The following is an 18583-nucleotide window of genomic DNA, read 5'->3' as shown; positions in this document are numbered from 1 at the left end:
GCGCTACAGTATACTCTGCATGTTTAGACCAAAAAGTTCTTCAAATTTACTTAAAATGAAGACTGTAATCAATCAAACTTTGCTGCAGTAGTCAATCAAAAATAGGCAATTTTATTTAAAATAATTTCTTTGAGTGCGCATTGGTTGCTATGGGAGGCCGTATCTTAGCAACCATTTGACCTTGAGGCAAAATATTTCAGATTTTTCCGTCAGACATTTGGTGCAACATTTGGTGCGAGTTTAAAGAAAATCGAAGAGGGTCAGGTGACAAGCATTGGTTGATTTGACATGGATTGACCCTCTTATATTTTGTTCTAAATATTTCCTAACATTTTCTACTAAAAATTGATGAAACTTCGCTTGTAAATTTTTCCAAAAGACTTTCTAAAATTGATCGTCCGTACACACAACCTGTCCGGACACACAACAACTGGGTATATAATGTGTATGGGGATAGGCTGTGAATAATAGTTGTGTGAGACAGAGATTTGAGGGGATGAACAAGAGTCCAAAATGCTTGAGTCTCACGCATAATGCGTGAGACTTGAGACTTGACATATATTTAAAAATGTATCAATAATGCCGAACAAGTTTAAACAGAGCTACCAAGTCTCACGCATTATGCGTGAGACTCAAGCATTTTGGACTCTTGTTCATCCCCTCAAATCTCTGTCTCACGCAATTACAGCCTATCCCCATATTGTATGGCAGTGAGTCCAAACTTCGCGCGTGTCCATACTTCGCGGACGGTCATTATCTAAAAAACTAGCTAATATCCTTAAAATCTGACATCACCAACGTGAAAAGCGACCTGAAATTACCCTTTGGTGAAAGTTTCTTTAGGATGAGTTCAATATTCATGAAAATATTGGCAAAAGATCGGCAAATTTGTCACCGCTAGCGCCCGTTTTGAAGAAATCAACAAGCATCACGATATCACCATTTTGCAAGCAGAAATCATCAAAAATGTGAGTTAAATTTGGTACTAACCGATTCTATAGCATTTTGCCATCAATCTGATATAAATATTTCACTTTTTGAGCTTGAGTTTTTGTTTATATCTCCACAAAAGCTTTGGTGCGCGAAGTTAGGTCACACATTTTCCGAACGGTTTTCCAGCACAGCCCGCATTCGCCGATCGGAATAGAATTTTTAGATCGCGATAACGGCGAAACCCCTTGACCTACATACTTTACATTTTCGTCCATGATTTTATAGTGTACGATCTTGCCGTCAATGTGGTAACTATTTTTTTAATTGGTTTTGTATAAATTATGAATATTTTGTGAAAAAAATTGAGCCTAATGAATAATTTCAAAAAGTGCGCGAAGTTTGGATACCCCATCATACACAATGTCTGTGATCTCACTCAGATTCACAGAAAATCTCAAGCATAGCTGGTCTTTGAACTTGGCATGTTTGGCATCTCTGGTTATATCGAAACCTTTTTCATTGAATGAGTGCCCATTGGCATGTCTCTGACTCTGCATAAGTCTATATTTACATGCATATAACGTAACCCGGCCAAGCGAGCTCAGCTCTCCCGCTAGGCCGCTCGCTTCAATTCACGGGCGGGAACTCCTGGGGCTGGGTTACATGCACTCGTGGACGTCACTCACACTCAGCCTCTCACCGTTTATACCCGACAGTTATTGAATGACATACCTTTAAAACCTGTATTAACAGCTGCAACCACTGGTTTATCCTTTTAATCACTTGACCTTGTTGAATTTTTGATAATTCTGGCTAAAATTAGCCTTGGCTCAGCGTAGAATTCTTCGAAATTTGAAAAAATTCTACTCCTCGAGCTAGCTTCGGGCGGCGCCGCACAAAGCCACAGCTAGCTAGCACAAAGACAATTAAGCCAATTCCAAGAGGGCGCAAGATCGAGTCTCTATTTAGATCTCTGACTTGCTTGCCTGCATTTTTAATAGCTTTTTTGCTGACCTGATGACAGTTACGGTACTTGGATCTTGGAGAGCTCGAGAACTATTCTATATTCGAAGATTGTAGATTTGTCGAATTATTGATAAAAGAGGCAAGTTTAATATTTTCATTTCACGCATTTTTCTTTTCAGGCGGATGCTTTACGGTACCGTACTCACCCACCCGGCCGGTGGCACATCCGATTTTTAGTGCACGTAAGCGAGTACGATCCATCATATTATTGTGATAAATGTATCTGAATTGCACATAAGCTGAGTCGCTATGTGCGACGTATAGCGTACTAAAAGCGAGGTCAATGGAAGACCACAGCACAGCAAGGCCAGGCACACAGAAAATAATAAGATAGCCCGTTTAAAGTCGTGAACATTTTGAATACATTGTAAAATTTAATAAAAGTAAAAAATGAATTTTGAAATGTGTTTTTCTCAAAATGAGTCAAATTGAACCTGCTACTGCCTAGGCCTAGCTAATAGTTTTATTAGGCCCCCCTAGGCTAGGCCAAGGCCTAGTCTGATTTAGATCTATCATCTAGTCATAGGAAAAAGGGCCAAATCGTGGTTTTGGGAACCACTCGGAGATTTGTGTACGCGCACTTGTGTAGAAAGTGAATGGAGGGGGAAATATCAGACCAAAACTAAAAGCTTCAGTCTCTGTATTTTGCCTGTTCCGCTGAACTGCGTTGGCTCACTCACCAATACTAATAGACTGAAAAGCTTGGAGGCCCGTACGTACAGACAACGTATTTTAGCAGTAACGTTAGATCTAACAGCGGAAACCTGATTTTCCGATCGTTTTTTGTACATAAAATGTCATATGAAAAAGAAATCACATCCATAATCCATATTTACGAAAAAATGTTTAAAATTCAGAAATATCGTACCTTAGACCTCAGTTACTGCTAATTCTTTTGAAATGATGATCGAAACATCGTCATCTTCGATCCTTTCGTTGGTCAACGTAAGTTGCCATCTTGGATGATGTCATCATCATTACAGACGTATTTACCAGTCGCTACCTATCGCGATTTGTGCCGCTGCTTTGCGCTTGGACATATTGATGTGCGTGCGTTCGGAACTTGTCGCTCGCATTGATTGGCCAAGATATCGAAATTTAATCGGAAAGCCTTGATAAAAGCACAACTCGTTGACGGCTGCTGAGCGTTGTGGCGTGCGCCTGTAATCCAAGCCATGGGGAAGTTACAAATTGATGCAGAGGTTCGAGCCCTGGTCACGTCTTTCGGATGGTGACGTTAAAGGTCGGTCCCAGACGCAAATAATCATCTGATTGATACACGTCTGACAAAACTCAAATACACACACACACACACACACACACGCCATAATTTTCCTCTCCGGTAGAAAGTCAAAAAATAAGGAATAACCCGGGAATATCTCATCGGTAATGTATATTTTCGAAATATTATAAAATGTATATAGTATCAATAGAAAGATTAGAGTCTAACGAAAATAGTGGACCTTTGTCCAAGATAATATAATGTCATTTAGAATCTAAAAGAAGTAAAACATCTGGACAAAACCTGTCCGCCGAATTGTCGGACCAGATTACACATGCAGGCTCGTACTGACACATTACCGTCGGTGAATGGGGATTATAGTAAAATGTCAGAATTTGTTGAATAAATCCCCAGAAACGACGGTTATTCCTGTCTAGTGGAAATAGGGAACCGTGCGTGTGACTGAATAAAGCGCTGCTGTATGAAGTGAACGGTGGTTCCCTATATCACGATAATGCCGGAAAAAGATTGGCCTAGACTAGTAATATGATAGTGTCTAGTGACTGAGAGTCTGACACTATCATGTGAGAGTGAGACTCTAAACTTTTGTTTTTAATTTAGGTCCGGATGCAACTTAAGGATGGGGGGGGGGCGGGGAGTTGGGTGTCCAGACACTCTACATTCTTGAAGCCTTGGGCTTGGCTTCTTTTTTGTCTTTGGACAGTAAAGGCGCACTGCCAATATGGTAACCCAGGGAACTGAAGACGTATGGTCAAATTCTCTGAATAAATAGTTAAAACAGAAATCAAGCACTTACCATGATTAGGCCCCCTATATGGATGAAGGTCTAATGAGTGGCAGTTTCCTGACATCTGGGCACAAATTAACTGGAACCTCAAAAACGAAAAGTTCTCTCCTACCCCCGTCTCTATCGGCCATTTTTGTTATGAATCGTAACAAAATGGCCGATCGAGACTGGGGTAGAAGGAGAGAACTTTTCGTTTTTTGAGGTTCCAGTTTGTGCCCAGATGTCAGGAAACTGCCACTCGTAGACCTTCATCAATATAATTGTTTCTGCTTGCAAAATGGTGATATTGTGATGCTTGTTGAGAATATCAGATTTCTTCAAAACGGGTGCCAACGGTGACAAATTTGCCGATCTTTTGCCAATATTTTCATGAATACCGGTACTGAACTCATCCTAAATAAACTTACACAAAAAGGGTAATTGAAGGTCGCTTTTCACATTGATGTCAGATTTCAAGGATATTGGGTAGTTTTTTAAAGATAATGAATGGGTGATTTCAAGTTCGGTGTTGGCCTTGGTGTTGGTGTTAGTGTTGAAATTTTGATTGTTTCCCCTAGCTCCAAAACTTATTCAGAGTTTGTAAAACTGATTCAGATCACATTATTGACATCTCAACAACGAGTGAGAGACTTTTTTGGACCATCCTCATTTTATGTTTGGTGTTATAATTGTGTAAAAATTGACCAAACACCAACACCAAAAGGTCAACACTGAACTTGAAATCACCCACTGTCCGCGAAGTAGGACATGCGCAAAGTTTAGACTCACTGCCATACTACCTAATGACAGGCGACCACTAATCCTAGCCATAGTTCTTGGCTCAAATGCTAGGATCCTATTAAAGAAATGGTCCAGGCTAGAGATATTTATATTTATAGTAGAGTAAACTTCACACAGCAAAATACTGAAAATTTGATAAAAATTGGATAACAAATAACGAGGTTTTTAAATTTGAAAGACTTGCATTATTCCGGTGAAACAGTTCTAGGCATGTCTTTATGAATATTCAATAGATGGGCTGATGATGTAATATTCCCACTTGTTCTTTTGTATTTTATTACCGGTATATGAAATTTGGTTTATTCAAAATTCTTTTTTTCTATCAAGAATTAATACAATTGGATTGACAACTGATTAAAGAGAAATTCCAGTAGTTGCAGTTAACACTGATTTCCTGAGAAAGTCTGAAAAACAAGGCTTAATTGCCAGTATATCATCAAGGATCTAGATCTGGTACAGTTACATTAACTGAACTTTGTGAAATCTTGAAATCTACGCTGAAAAATGTTCACACCGAAGATCCCCAACACAGATAAGCGCACGTGGGACAATGTATAATTATTGCTTAGGGCGTCGGGCCCGACGCCCTACCCGAATCCCGTGCTTATTTGCTGATTTCTCAGCAATTACACAATTTCTTCCAGAATCCTTTGGCACATGTGTTTTATTTATACAAACAGACACTTTAGTGGTCATTTCATTGGATTCTGTATGAACTCATTTTGATATCGTTACCAAAACTAGCATTTACTTTTAATAGCATTGCTTGTTTATTGATCTGAGATTGACCCCAGATGTGCATATAACTGTTTTGTGAAATGAAGCGAAATTTTAAAATGTCATAACTTTCTTATTTTACATCTGATTTTGATGAAATTTTCAGTGTTATGCTTGTTGAATTTTTCTCTTTTTATTCAAATCAAGTTTTTGTTGGGGTGGACTTGTCCTTTAATCCAATCTAGGCCGGGGGGGCTCGGAGGCCCCTCACAACAGATCGCGCAAAATTTTTGCTGTGCGAAATTTTTTGACAACGCCGCTCACTGACTTTACTTTTGAGACCAAATTTGCGTCACCCGGGTATGTGGTTCAGACCGAAAATTGCTTAAAAAATATGATTTTGTGTGCAAAGTCAATGCAAATTGTGTTTTCAACCAAAATTCAATGTTTGATTATTTTTAGTTTTGCTGGTCTAAATGTATTTATTTTGCTTTTTTTTATCACAGAAGAGTCCCCAACAAATTTCAATGAAAAAAAATGAAAAACAAAAGGCAAAAAAACAAAGAAATAGATAAGAAATTGCAAAAAACAATAAAATACATAAGAAAAAAGTTTGATATTGCAATTTTTTTCATGTACAATTGTTAGGAACACCACAAAGAGTTTCTATACCAAAAATTAGTACATTTAGAGCTTTATTTAGGGAGTTAGAGGAAAAAGTATGATTCTGCATACTAATTACGCATAAATCACTTAATTAATTAATCACTTAATAACAATACGCATTAAATAATTTACTATACAATCTTGTAGATTATGCCCCAGGCAACCCGCGTGCCAATTTTTGGCGCAATCGCGCGGTCGACGGCCGAGATCTTAGGGGGGGGCCTGGGAGGCCCCCCCCCCCCCATGGCCATATGAACTCCCAAAATACCCCGGCCTAGATAGGGTTAAAGTTGCTCTTAACTCATGAACAGCTTTATGAAACACCCACCAGACAATGTATGTTTCCACCCATTTTCTGCACTTAACCTAAGATCATTAGAGTATGGAAAATCACATTATTCAATGTAACTTTACATCAATGTTGAAGCTGTTTACTGCTTTTTACAAACAGGTTATTAAACCTTTGCTGGGTTTTAGTGTTTTGGGATTCAGAAGCTTGTCGGGATGAACTACCTGAACTATGATGGCCCAAATCAACAGCAGCAGCCTCATAGCACAGCTTCCGTTTCTCACCACTCACAACATATGAGCCACACGTTCCCGCAGCACCTACAACTCAGGGATGTAAGTCATCCAGATTTTTCAGGAATTCTGGAATTTTTTTGAGCGCGATGATGCACCACCATACCGCAAGCCCAAATGTAATCACACTCTTTGAAAATTGAAAATAGAAAATCTGCAAACTTGTTATGGTCCAGACAAGTTTTTGGCATAAACAAAATATCTAGAAACCCTTTTTGATAATATCTCGTCCAGGTTTAACTTAAAAAGATATTGATGCACAAAGGGTTTGAAAAAACATTTCAAAGTCATTAATGAGTTCCCACTACATATGCAGAGTGACAGCTTTATTTAATTGATTTTCTCTTTCATAAATTTCTCTCTTCATAATGCTTTATGAAATACATACACTGTATATCAAAATACTCTATTAAGTATGTGCCAGGTTGCACAATTTTACCCCTTGGCAACAAATTCCACACTGATGGGGGGGGGGGCTGTTCTCTCCTACCCTTGTTCCACTGGGTCTGAGAGTTGCTTTGCTTCTTCCTACCATTCGTAATTTTAAAAAAAGAATTGGCTAACCACTTACAATCTGTTTACAACTTCATCCTGTCTTGCAGCAACAAGGTTCTTTCCTGCAATCCCACCACTTGCAAGCAACAACCGCACCTTCTGGCAGTGGCAGTTCTCACCTACAGCAACTGCAGCAGCTTCAAGGAGGGCAGCCGTTACCTTTGTTGAACCATGGGAGTCTGCCTAGTTTTGCGCATGTCCTTGGAGGAGAAGGTGGAACCGAAGGGAGTCTGCTGCAGCAGGGTGTTCCGTCGATGTCACATCGAGTTCAGGTGGTAAGAGGCCCTCCACAGGGTGTGGACAACCTATTCTCAGCAGTGATACAAGAAGGTGAGCACATGATAAGTAGGTTTTCTAGTTGACCTTACGATGTCATGACATGAGAGCGCCCTTCCCCTGGGTGAGTCGTGGTCTAGTGGTTCTGACACTCACTGCTGAAACAGAGGGTCGTGGGCTCGAATCGTAGACATGGCATGTTTTCCTTCAGCAAGAAATTTATCCCCATTGTGCTGCACCAGGTGAGGTGAATGGGTACCTGGCAGGAGTAATTCCTTGCATGCACTGAGCGCCGGTGATGGTAGCTCGAGCTAAAGCTGGGGTAATGATAGCAGCGCTTCTCAAGAGGATAATGTGATAGGCGTTAAAACAGAGTTGTCAAAGATGCGCCAGCTACTGATCGTCTATGCAGACAAGCAGCAAGGCAATGGCTTCAATGGTGGCGCAATAACATACATGTAGGAGTAGGGAGAGTGGGGTGCAGGAGAGTAATTATATCATATTGAATTGCTCAGATGTAGCTAAAGATTTATGTAGTCTAGGGGGTTTTCACTAAGATTAAAGTGTGCGGTATACGTGTATAACGCATCACCGCATTGGTCAGATCATGCATACTACGCTTATCTTTCAATCAAATTATGTGTTACGTGTGCACGTCGGTGTTGAAGCATGACTCTAAATCACTGGTCATTCTTTGTGGAACACCCACCAGATTCAGATTGTACGTTGATGGAGGGAAGCTTTCTTTCCTAGAGCTAACATAGGAGAAATGACTCCCAACTCCCTTACCCAGTGCAAGCCTCCTGAGTTGAGCCGATCGAGGGATTGGCACTGTGTTCGGGATTTGGAGAGCCAGTTCCTTGACACTAGCTTCGTGAAAAATAGCTTTACCTATCAACATCATATCTGGACTTAACCAAACATTGCTGTAGAGATTACATTCCAGTTTAGTAACAATTTTAAAAAGCCTGCATGCTGTTAATTCTAATCAAGGGCAAGGTCAATTTTATTTAGTGCACATTTCTATGTTACAGCACCAATGGGAAATCAAACGGGGGGGGCATTGAGGCAAATCGATCCAAGGCTGTGCACTTGGTATTGGATTAATTCAAGCCTTGTCGAGACTCCGTTGGAATTGAGTTCTAATGAAATAATTACCATGTACCTGTCATTGCATCAACAGATATCGACGCTTCATCCCGTCGGCCTGAACCTCCCGCTCCACAACCTCAAGAACAACTCTTGTCAACCACAATGACCACTCAAGCCACTGCTACCCCAACTCGATCAACCACACTTAGCCGACCCCCGTTGGCTGAGAAGGTGGCTACAACGGTAAACGTCGGAGGAAACAATCAGAAGTCTACTAGTCACAAGGTTGACAAGACTGGAAAGGTATCAAGACTGTTGATTTATGCATAGCATTTGGCATCAGTAGACCTAATTTGAGGGAGACTGTGACAAAAATAGATAGACATGTACATATATTTCAGCATAATTTGAAAATTAGATATATACATGTACCTGTATATCTGTCACAGCACAAATCGTGAATGAAATACCAAGTCGTTTCATTTCAGGAAAAACCTTACATGTGTACAATAATTTGCATTGACAGGACCTATCAAGGCTGAGACCTGAAGGATAGTCGTATTGACTCCTCCCTTTATAAACCTTTGTCTGCAAACCACCCAATTTCAAATTGGGTTAATTTGCATAAGACATGGTTTCAAAGAAATTTATTTTTAAGTTGAAATTTAAATTTCCTCTGTAGATGTAAAATGCACCAAATTATCAAAGTGTGATTATTTTATGCTGGTAAGATATATTGCCATCTGTTTAATTTTTTTCTAGATTATAGTGATATTTTATTTGCCATTTAGGATTTCTCTGAAAATTTATAAATTGACATTGGAACTATTTGAAACTTACTTTCCTTTTGATACTGATTTAGTTCATCGAGGGCAAATCCAGGATTTTCCAAAAGGGAGGGCATTTGTACAGAAAAAAATTGACAAGCGAAAATTAAAGTTTCCTCTGCAAAATGGAAGTCTTTTTTTTTCCAGGACAAATTTGTTGGGTTTTTTTTAAAAGAAAAATGTCCTCATTTGTGTGTGCATGACTTTTGTTATCCTAGAAAGTATTGATGTATACAGGCCTGCCAACCAGTACATTTTTGGCGTATTTAGTACGTTATTGCAACCAAAAACGTCTTTCTTTAAAAAGAAACGATTTTGAAAAAAAAATCATTCTTTTCTTTTTTTACAAAATCGTAACTTATTGAGAAAAATCATCTCTATACGTCTGTATTTCATAAAACTTACAAAAATATGGTTATTAGATCAATATAATTTCAGGTAAACTGTTTTTTTTTCAATCATTTTGTTAAAACCAGGGTGAGATATACACATGTTTCAATGTTTTTTTTTTTCATCTGCAAGAGCAGTGCGCATTTTAGCTTGAGCGCCGTGATGAGTGCGTGCGCCACGCATTTTATCATTAAATACACTTTTTGGGGGAAACATACATTTTACTTTTAATCACAGAATACAATTTTATCATTCCTTAGGTTGGCAGGACTGGTCTGTGTATGAATAAGAAATTTAGGTTTTCTTTTGAAAGTTTTACTTAACCTTGATTTCTTTGTCTTCCACCTGTATCTGAATCTATTTCAGAAGCACGTGTTGCACGCAAACCTTCCTCAAGGTTTCAGATACCAGTTCAAAGACAAGGAAGGTCAGGTCATCAAAGGAGTTGTGGTTGACCGATTCATCCAGAGGTCTCAGTGGCTTGGTCCTTTTAAGGGGTCGCTGCTGGACGAGGAGGACGGTCAAGACATAGGCTCAACTTGGGAGGTACGTGAATGCAGGAATAAATGGGTGGTTTCTGGTGCAGTGTTGACCTTTTGTTGTTGGTGTTAGGTCGGTTTTTACATGATCATCCTTCAAAGTCACTCACTAGGTCTTGAGCTGCCAATTTTGTGATCTGGGTCGCATAACACAAAGGTTAGCGATTAATCATATGCTTGATTTTCACGATTGATTATATATTGTAGTCAATGGAATCATTCGTAGAAAAATATTCTACGATCATTGCTAAGTTTTGTGTTACGGGACACTGGATCATTAGTATAAACTCGGAGTAGGTTTTGGACCTATCACAATTTGAATTGTGCTTCCGACATCAACACCGGACTTGAAGTCACCTAGTGAGATTATGAATGGGATGTTTTAACATACTGTATTGCTATCCTTTAGGTCAGATAGGAATCACCTGAGATTTTGAAGTGAACCTGGCGCTAAATTGCTGTGATAATGATGACTATAGTCTCAGTCACAAGCATCCTGTGGTATGTCTAAAGGCCACCGCACACCTTACGGCTGTTCGCGATCCGATTTTGGAACAAATCGCATTTCGCTCATTTCCTGAAAATGTGAAGGAAACAGATAATTTTATTTGGGGTTAAAATTAATTGAAAGAATACTAATAAAACCATTTTGAAAGATTGCAAGCCTTTATTTTAGGGTAAAGGCCAAATTAGTTTCAAATCGTAGCCAATCGTACGACTGCTATTACGTCATTATGACTAGATGTTAAATTTGCTTTTATTCTATTAAAGAAGGGTGATAGCATAGTCACAGATTTGAACATAGGTATTTGTACGATGATTTAGAACATTACGCAAGAAGATATTTCAAGTCTCAATATTAGCATCAAATCTATTACATTTGATTCTGAAATTAGGTAGCAAACTGATCGTAAGGTTTGCGGTCGCCTTAAGTTAAAGTATCGTGGAGCGTTGTGGCCCAGTGGATAAGTCTTCTGACTTTGAAACAGAGGGTCGTGGGTTCGAATCCCAGCCATGGCGTAATTTCCTTCAGCAAGAAATTTATCCACATTGTGCTGCACTCGACCCAGGTGAGGTGAATGGGTACCCGGTAGGATTAATTCCTTGAATGCATGAGCGCTGAAAGGCAGCTCGAGCTAAAGCCGGGGTAATAATAATAATAACAACGCGCCTCGGAATAGAATATTTCTAGATAGATGGCGCTATATAAATGCCTATTATTATTATTGTCTATGGAGGATAAATAATCACTCTTTTTATATTGTGAAGCATCTTATGATGCTTTCGAAAGGAAATTTTCAGTATGTACATGTAGGGCACCACAGCTCAGATTTTTGTGACCACCTCCATAAAATTTCTCAATCCCTGTAAGGGTAATTCAATACTCGTAGACATTTTTACTCAGATCGGTAATGCAAGATATTTGCAGTATCTGAAAACTATTAAAGGTTCATGATTTAACACTCAAGACATTTTATGGTCATAAGAAAATGATGGGCATTTCCACAGGTTGGTCCAAATCATGTAACGTGAGTAACCGACACATTCCAAAGATTTACCAGGAGCATAATAGAATTTCCCAAGTTTTGTTTTTATACAAAGGATAGTCAGACTATGTACTTTGTTGTGATAAGGAGATGTTTAGTTCCTATCAATAATAATGGAGTTACAACTCCAAGTATGAGTCAAGGTGTCTCCAAATGTAATGTGAGTAACCTTGGAATAGCCCTGATGATGAAATGATAATGTCAGACATTGAAGACATTGGAGATGCCTGTATACACTGAATGTTCATCAATCAGTGGCCAGGATTCCCAGCCCATCAGGGTAAATTATTTTACTTTTTTCCAGTCGAAAAAATCAGGGATTTTGATGAAAAATGCCTCAAATGAGGGAAAAATCAGGGAATTTTGATCAGTTCAGAAGTCGTAACCATGGTAGTCAGTAAGACTATGTTATATTTTGTTGCATATCACAACAACATCCATTGAATGACTGGTTATGGTGGTACTATTAGTTTTACATTATTCACTGCAACAACTTTATAGAAAACATGCGAAAACTTGGAATTTGGTTTAAATAATTATCAGGGAATTCTAAAATTCATCACAGAAAATTCAGGGAATTTTGTTTTCTTGAACAGCTGGGAACCCTGGTAGCTCAAACGCCTCAAAGATTTAATTCTTTGTTTTTGTCCCTGTTGGATGGCCATATTTGAACAAAATCAAATATATTAAGAGCAAATAGAAAACATAAATACAAACCAATGAATAAATTGTATGTGGAGTGTTGTGGCCCAGTGGATTAGTCTTCGGACTTTGAAACAAATGGTCGTGGGTTCGAATCCCAGCCATGGCGTAATTTCCTTCGGCAAGAAATTCATCCACATTGTGCTGCACTCGACCCAGGTGACGTAAATGGGTACCTGGCAGGAATTTATTCCTTGAAATGCCATCGCGCTGTAAAAGGCTGTGAGGCTAAAGCCAGGGTAATAATATCCAATTAAGCGCATAGGGACGCATTTGGCAGTGATATGCGCTATACAAGCATGTTGGTATTATTATTATTATTGTATAAGTGCAAATAGGAAACAGAGAAGTTCATCTTTAAACAAGGCAGGTTAGTAAATGTGGGCTTAACCCTATCGTGACTGGGCTATTTCAGACCAGTATATACTGTGGGTTTTGGTGAACATGAATCTTTACATTTCCAACAAAAATCTTTTAGAAAATTGCCGAAAAATTATCAATTTGTCATGTATCTTATTTTAAAAAAAAATTCTTATGTATTTCTTTGTATTTTCTTCAAATTTTGGTCTCAAAAAAATGCGCAATACTTGAAAGTAAAAAGTCAGCAAGTGGCGCGGGAAAAAAAATTGCGCGGTGGCGTAGGGGTGAAATTTGTCGAGGGGGGTTTAAATTCACCACCCCCCCCCAGTTTAATAAGGGTACTTAAACAAGGATTACAGTTGAGGTCTCCTTTAGAGCTCTCAACGGCTTTGACTCTACGATTGGAGATTGCAGCTGACTACATGAAAAATCTTAATGACACTATTGAATGATACGTTTCCTTTGTATCAAACATCATTACTACATGTACATCCTTTTTATGATTTTCCAGCTATGCTTTCAAGGAAACGTGTTGTTCTACCTTGACGGCAGTAACATCACCCATAACAACTGGTTATACCACATCAGTCCAGCAAGGACCACAGCTGAGCAGAACCTAGAGGCCTTCCAGCATTACGGAGATATCTACTACCGAGCGATAGACAACATCCAACCCGGTACGGAACTCAAGGTCTTCTATTCGAATGAGTACAGGGAGAAGATAGGATGTAAAGTAAAACTGGACGATCTGGGGTTCAATGAAGGTGAGTCACGTCCGTTTTTTTCACGACGAGGGATTTCATCTCATCTTTGCCGACTACCTTGTATGTCTGTGCAGAATTTCAAATATTTCAGTTGATGAGGCCTTTGGAGAAAACTTTCTGCCAAAAGCTATTGTACATATAGCCCTCCTTGCCCCTCCCCCCATTGATGTTTGGCGCAAAACATTTTCGCAATGCGAAGAGTTTTCATCATTTTGAGCAGTATGTATGTCGCATGAGAAATGTGATTTTGCATACAATTTCAATACAAATTGTTTTTACAGACAAACATCATATATGTATGAGGATCCTTGCTGTTTTTCTGTTCTATTTATTTCTTTCTCTCTCTTATTTATCTCTCTCTCTCCTGACCTTCCTTTTCAGCATTTTCAGGGTAAGGCCACTTATCTATCGATCACCATTCTATATATAACCACACAATAATCAAGTCAAGTTTAAGTTATATTTCTTTCCACTGAAAGGCACAAACAAATACATTCATTCATGTACAGTATCAATGAGCTTGAAATCAGTAAGAATAAACTCATGAACAATGTGCTGAGAATATCAGATATACAGTATGGAAAAGAGGTGGTCTGTATAAAATGCAATGCTTGTTGAGCACCGATCACCTTTGTAACAACAATAAAATGCAAAAGAACTGAGTATTAAGAATATCAATAATCTGCATGAAAAACAAATGCAGATAAGAAAAGGCTAGATAAAAGGTTAAAGATATTTACATAAATACAGAAGGGGCATAAAAAGTAGATTAAGATGGGGGATGCAAGGAGTGCTAATCCAGTTTTCTACAATTAGTTTAAAACACAGATTTATCACTAAGACCTTTTATTAAAAAATATTGCTAACAGGATCAAAATAGAAAATATAGAGAAATAAGTAGTTGCAACACTTGGTGTCAGGAGTTGAATAGGCCTAGAGCCTTTCCAGCGACACCACAAATCAAAAGACAAATTTTTATCAAAAAGGCACAACAAACTGGCAAGGCTAGTGAATGGGATCTCAGGGCTAGTCAATACAGTGTCCTAGGCCATGGCCCTCTATGGCCTTGGAATAGTCCAGCCCTGCTCTCTGTATATATCTCCCTCATACTATCGTCTTTTCTTTACAAGCCCTCCATCATGTGCACATTTAGTCAACATTTTCTTCTTACTTTGTTTTTTGTTGTTGTTTTTTTTACTCAGAGGCTGACTGTTTCAAGTGTTACATGTGTGAGGAATCGTACCATGGATCCAAGGTCATGCTCCGCCACATCAAGTTCAGTCACATGAAGGACAACCAGACACCGAATGTGAGTAGCAATCTCAAGGATAGGATGACCAAGAAGGCCAGACTGATGGAGTCACTGAAACAGCCTTTACCCGAACAAAGGCACCGGGAATCTGAAGAAACTGGTCGTAAGGTTGCGCCCAGTGATCAGGAGGACGACTTTGTCTGTGCCACCTGTGGCAAGCGGTTTCAAACAGATGGTCGTCTGAAGGAACATGAGCGCTTCCACGAAAGCACCTGTGAATTTGAGTGTGACGTATGCCACGATGTCTTCAATACGTCGCTTACGCTGCTGAGGCACAAGAAGATCCACGATGAAATCCGGATGAAGTGTACGCTGTGTCCCAAGGAGTACAGCAGTCGTGGTAACCTTTCCCGCCACATGCATGTTACACATGGGTTTGAACGGAGGAAAGGAAACCTAGTGTGCATGGGCTGTCAAAATTATTTTGACTTGGAAGATAATATTTTACATCATCTTCAGAAATGTAAGAAGCTTCAGGAAATGAGAGAGAAAATTCGAGCAATGGCAGGAGAAGATGATGTAAGTGATGAATCTGACAGAGCTGATGATGGTTCATTTCTGAAGAAGACAATTGGTTCAGAATCGGAGGTCATCGGGAACTTGGCTAAATTATCAAAAAGAGATCAGAAATCTGGCTACATTGTACCGGAGATTAGGTGTTCCTTATGTGGGAAGAACTACACTTCACGTTCTCGCCTTCACCGACATCTGAATGACGTACATGGCTTTGAGTTCGCGTCAGGGAAATTCCTGTGCATGGGTTGTTCGAAGGAGCTAAATCCGAAAGGCAAAATAGCTCTACATGTGGCAAATTGTGAAGGACTGGCTGAGTTTTTGAAGAAAAGAAGGAAGGAGAGGAAGAAACACAGACCAAATGTTGGAATCACTGATGATGAGGATGATGAAAGTGATAGCGATGATAGTGAAGAACAAACAAAAGAAGGAGAGGGTGATGAAGGGAAGAAGATTGATATGCTTGGAGTTCGCTTAAATCAATACGCTAACAAACCCTTTAAGTGTACCCATTGTAGCCAGAGATATGCCAGCAAAGAGAGATTAAAACGCCACAAGCGCAACAAACATCCAAACGTCTCTGTGTTCCCATGTGACCATTGCGACAAGGTCTTCCCTTATAAGAACCGGCTAATGAAACACCTTCACTCGCACAACAAGGAGAAACGCTACAAGTGCCACCAGTGTCCTCGCAGCTTCGCATCGCAAAGCGCCGCTCAGAACCATCAAGAGGAACACACCGACGCAAGGCCGCATAGATGCGAACCCTGCATGAGGGCCTTCCGGACTCGAAAATCCCTGCTCAGCCACAACAGAAGGTTACACGCTGACCGCAAGATGCGCTTTTCTTGCTCGTTTTGTGATAAGAAGTTTCCAGAGAGGACCGACCTGCGCATACACGAGCGCCGCCACAAGGGTATAAGACCGCACGTTTGTTTGGTTTGCGGGAAGGGGTTCTCATCTAAGTACTCTATGACAGTACATGTCAGGATCCACACTGGTGAAAAGCCTTTCAAATGTGAATTCTGCGACAAAGCTTTCGCCTTGAATCACCACCTAGAGCAGCATCTTAGGTCCCACACAAATGTTGGTCAGTTGCAGATAACTGGATCCACTCAGCCTTGAAAGTTTCACCTGTTCATTCGGTTAACAGTAGACCTTCACCTACAATTACCTTTCACGAGTTCAATGATTGCCAAAGTCAAAGCATTCTTAGTAGAGATTTCTGTATTTCCAAGCTATGTTAGATTTTTTTTTTCAATTGTCTCCTGCCAGCAAATTTAGTTCCACAAGATCAACTTTCTATCTTAACCCTATCTAGCCCCCCCCCTCAACGAGTCGCGCGATGTTTTCGCCGTGCAAATTTTTTTTACTTTCAAGTCTTGCGCAAATTTTTTAGATCAAGTTTGCATCACCTGGGTACATGGTCCCAAAATTACGCAATGTTATTTAACCCTTTGAACCCTAAATCATTAGGGGCAGTGATGACCCATACCCTGAATTATTTGCACGTATCGACCACTTTCACAAACTCCAATGATTCGAGACCCAACGGCATCTTCCCCACGCTAGTACCAGGACCAGGCCGGCTGAAGTTGTTTACATTCTTGAAGACCTAGTCTACTAACAGAAATATCAACTTTAGTGTTTGTTTTGGGCTCAAAATCACTGTTTTACTACAGTCAGATCTATCAATTGCTTCCTAATAGTAAGCACGTGACTTGCCACGTATTACCGCACATACCACACGAGCAACCGCAGAAAAGTGGCATATTTGGGCCATTTTTTATGCTAAATCCTTCCGAAATCAATACCAGTCTAGACTAAAGTTATGAACTAAATATGCCTACACTTACATGTACTAAACATCAGTTGTAAAAGATCACCTGACATTTAGAACCCATGTTCTTGAAGTCACATGGCTTTAGACCGGTATTCCGGCCTATCGGGTATATGCGCGTTCACATACCGGCCTATCGGGTTCAAAGGGTGAAGTGCATGTCAGACCAAAAATTGCTCAAAGACGTGATTTCGTGTACAAAGTCAATGTACACGAAATCACGTCGTGTACATTGACTTTGTACACGAAATCACGTCTTTCGTGTGCAAAGTCAATGTAAATTGTGTTCTCAACCAAAAATCATAAATGTATGATTATTTTTAGTTTTGATGGTCTAAGTGTATGTATTTCATGCTGTTTGTGATCTTAGAAGAGTCCCCAACAAATTTCATTGAAAAAACAAAAGAAAAGGGTAAAAAAAACACAGAAATACATAACAAATTACAAAAAACAATATAATACATAAGAAATTGATCTGATATCACAATTTTTTCATGTAAACTTGCTAAGAACACCACAAAGAGTTTCTATGCCAAAAAATAGAACATTTGGAGGTTTGTTTAGGGAGTTAGAGGAAGAAGTATGATTTTGCATTCTAATCATGCATAAATTAGCATAATTACTTGATCACAATTTGCATGCAATAAATTTCTATTTTTATATTTGTAGATTATATCCCAGACAACCCACGTGCTGATTTTTGGCGCGATCGCCCGGTCGACGGCTGAGATCTCAAGGGGGGACTTGGGAGGCCCCCCCACCTGGCCATATGAACTCCCAAAATACCCCGGCCTATATAGGGTTAAAACATTAAAGCTTTGATAGACTTTCAACTACTATGATATTAAACATTCCATCATGAACAGGATTATTAGCCATTTAAATGATTTCATTAAAATATTTTTTAAGGATTTTTGTTTGTATGTTGATCAGAGTTTGCACCATTTTATTTGTAAGATTTTTTATAAAATGCTCTGTGGTTTCTATTCAAAAATATATATATTTTTTTTATGAACTAGCAGCCCAGGTTATAATTATCAACATAAAAAAGAAAGATGGAAGTTTTTGCATGGTTGCAATTTGTAATCGTGCATTTGCAATTGCTTAAGTTATCCATAAAGGGTGTGTGGGA

General features: G+C 39.3%; 2 protein-coding genes across 2 annotated transcripts in view; one reads left to right on the top strand and one right to left on the bottom strand.

The window, feature by feature from the left end:
* The window catches only part of LOC121419945 (zinc finger protein Xfin-like), a 35749-nt gene extending 33917 nt beyond the window's left edge, over positions 1–1832 (bottom strand). Inside the window, exon 1 of the mRNA XM_041614435.1 lies at positions 1666–1832. The gene's annotated coding sequence lies outside the window, so the exon portion shown is untranslated. The remainder of the gene's footprint in view (positions 1–1665) is intronic.
* Positions 1833–1942: 110 nt separating this feature from the next.
* On the top strand, positions 1943–17665 carry LOC121419944 (PR domain zinc finger protein 5-like). The gene is made up of 7 exons (XM_041614433.1): positions 1943–2038; positions 6604–6776; positions 7337–7619; positions 8749–8960; positions 10241–10420; positions 13534–13786; positions 14989–17665. The coding sequence occupies exons 2-7, from the start codon at positions 6657–6659 to the stop codon at positions 16734–16736; spliced, it is 2796 nt and encodes a 931-aa protein (XP_041470367.1). The 5' UTR covers positions 1943–2038; positions 6604–6656; the 3' UTR covers positions 16737–17665.
* The last annotated feature ends 918 nt before the right edge of the window (positions 17666–18583 follow it).

The sequence above is a fragment of the Lytechinus variegatus genome, chromosome 8 (genome assembly GCF_018143015.1).
Source record: "Lytechinus variegatus isolate NC3 chromosome 8, Lvar_3.0, whole genome shotgun sequence".
Classification (NCBI taxonomy): Eukaryota; Metazoa; Echinodermata; class Echinoidea; order Temnopleuroida; family Toxopneustidae; genus Lytechinus; species Lytechinus variegatus.
This window is presented reverse-complemented; position numbering and strand designations above follow the sequence as displayed.

Excerpts from the sequence above, each read along its gene's own strand:
- LOC121419944 (XM_041614433.1), top strand. The coding sequence starts at position 6,657 with ATGAACTACCTGAACTATGATGGCCCAAATCAACAGCAGCAGCCTCAT. Across the intron at positions 6,777-7,336 it reads AGCACCTACAACTCAGGGAT|CAACAAGGTTCTTTCCTGCA; the intron begins GTAAGTCATCCA and ends CCTGTCTTGCAG. Across the intron at positions 10,421-13,533 it reads ACATAGGCTCAACTTGGGAG|CTATGCTTTCAAGGAAACGT; the intron begins GTACGTGAATGC and ends ATGATTTTCCAG.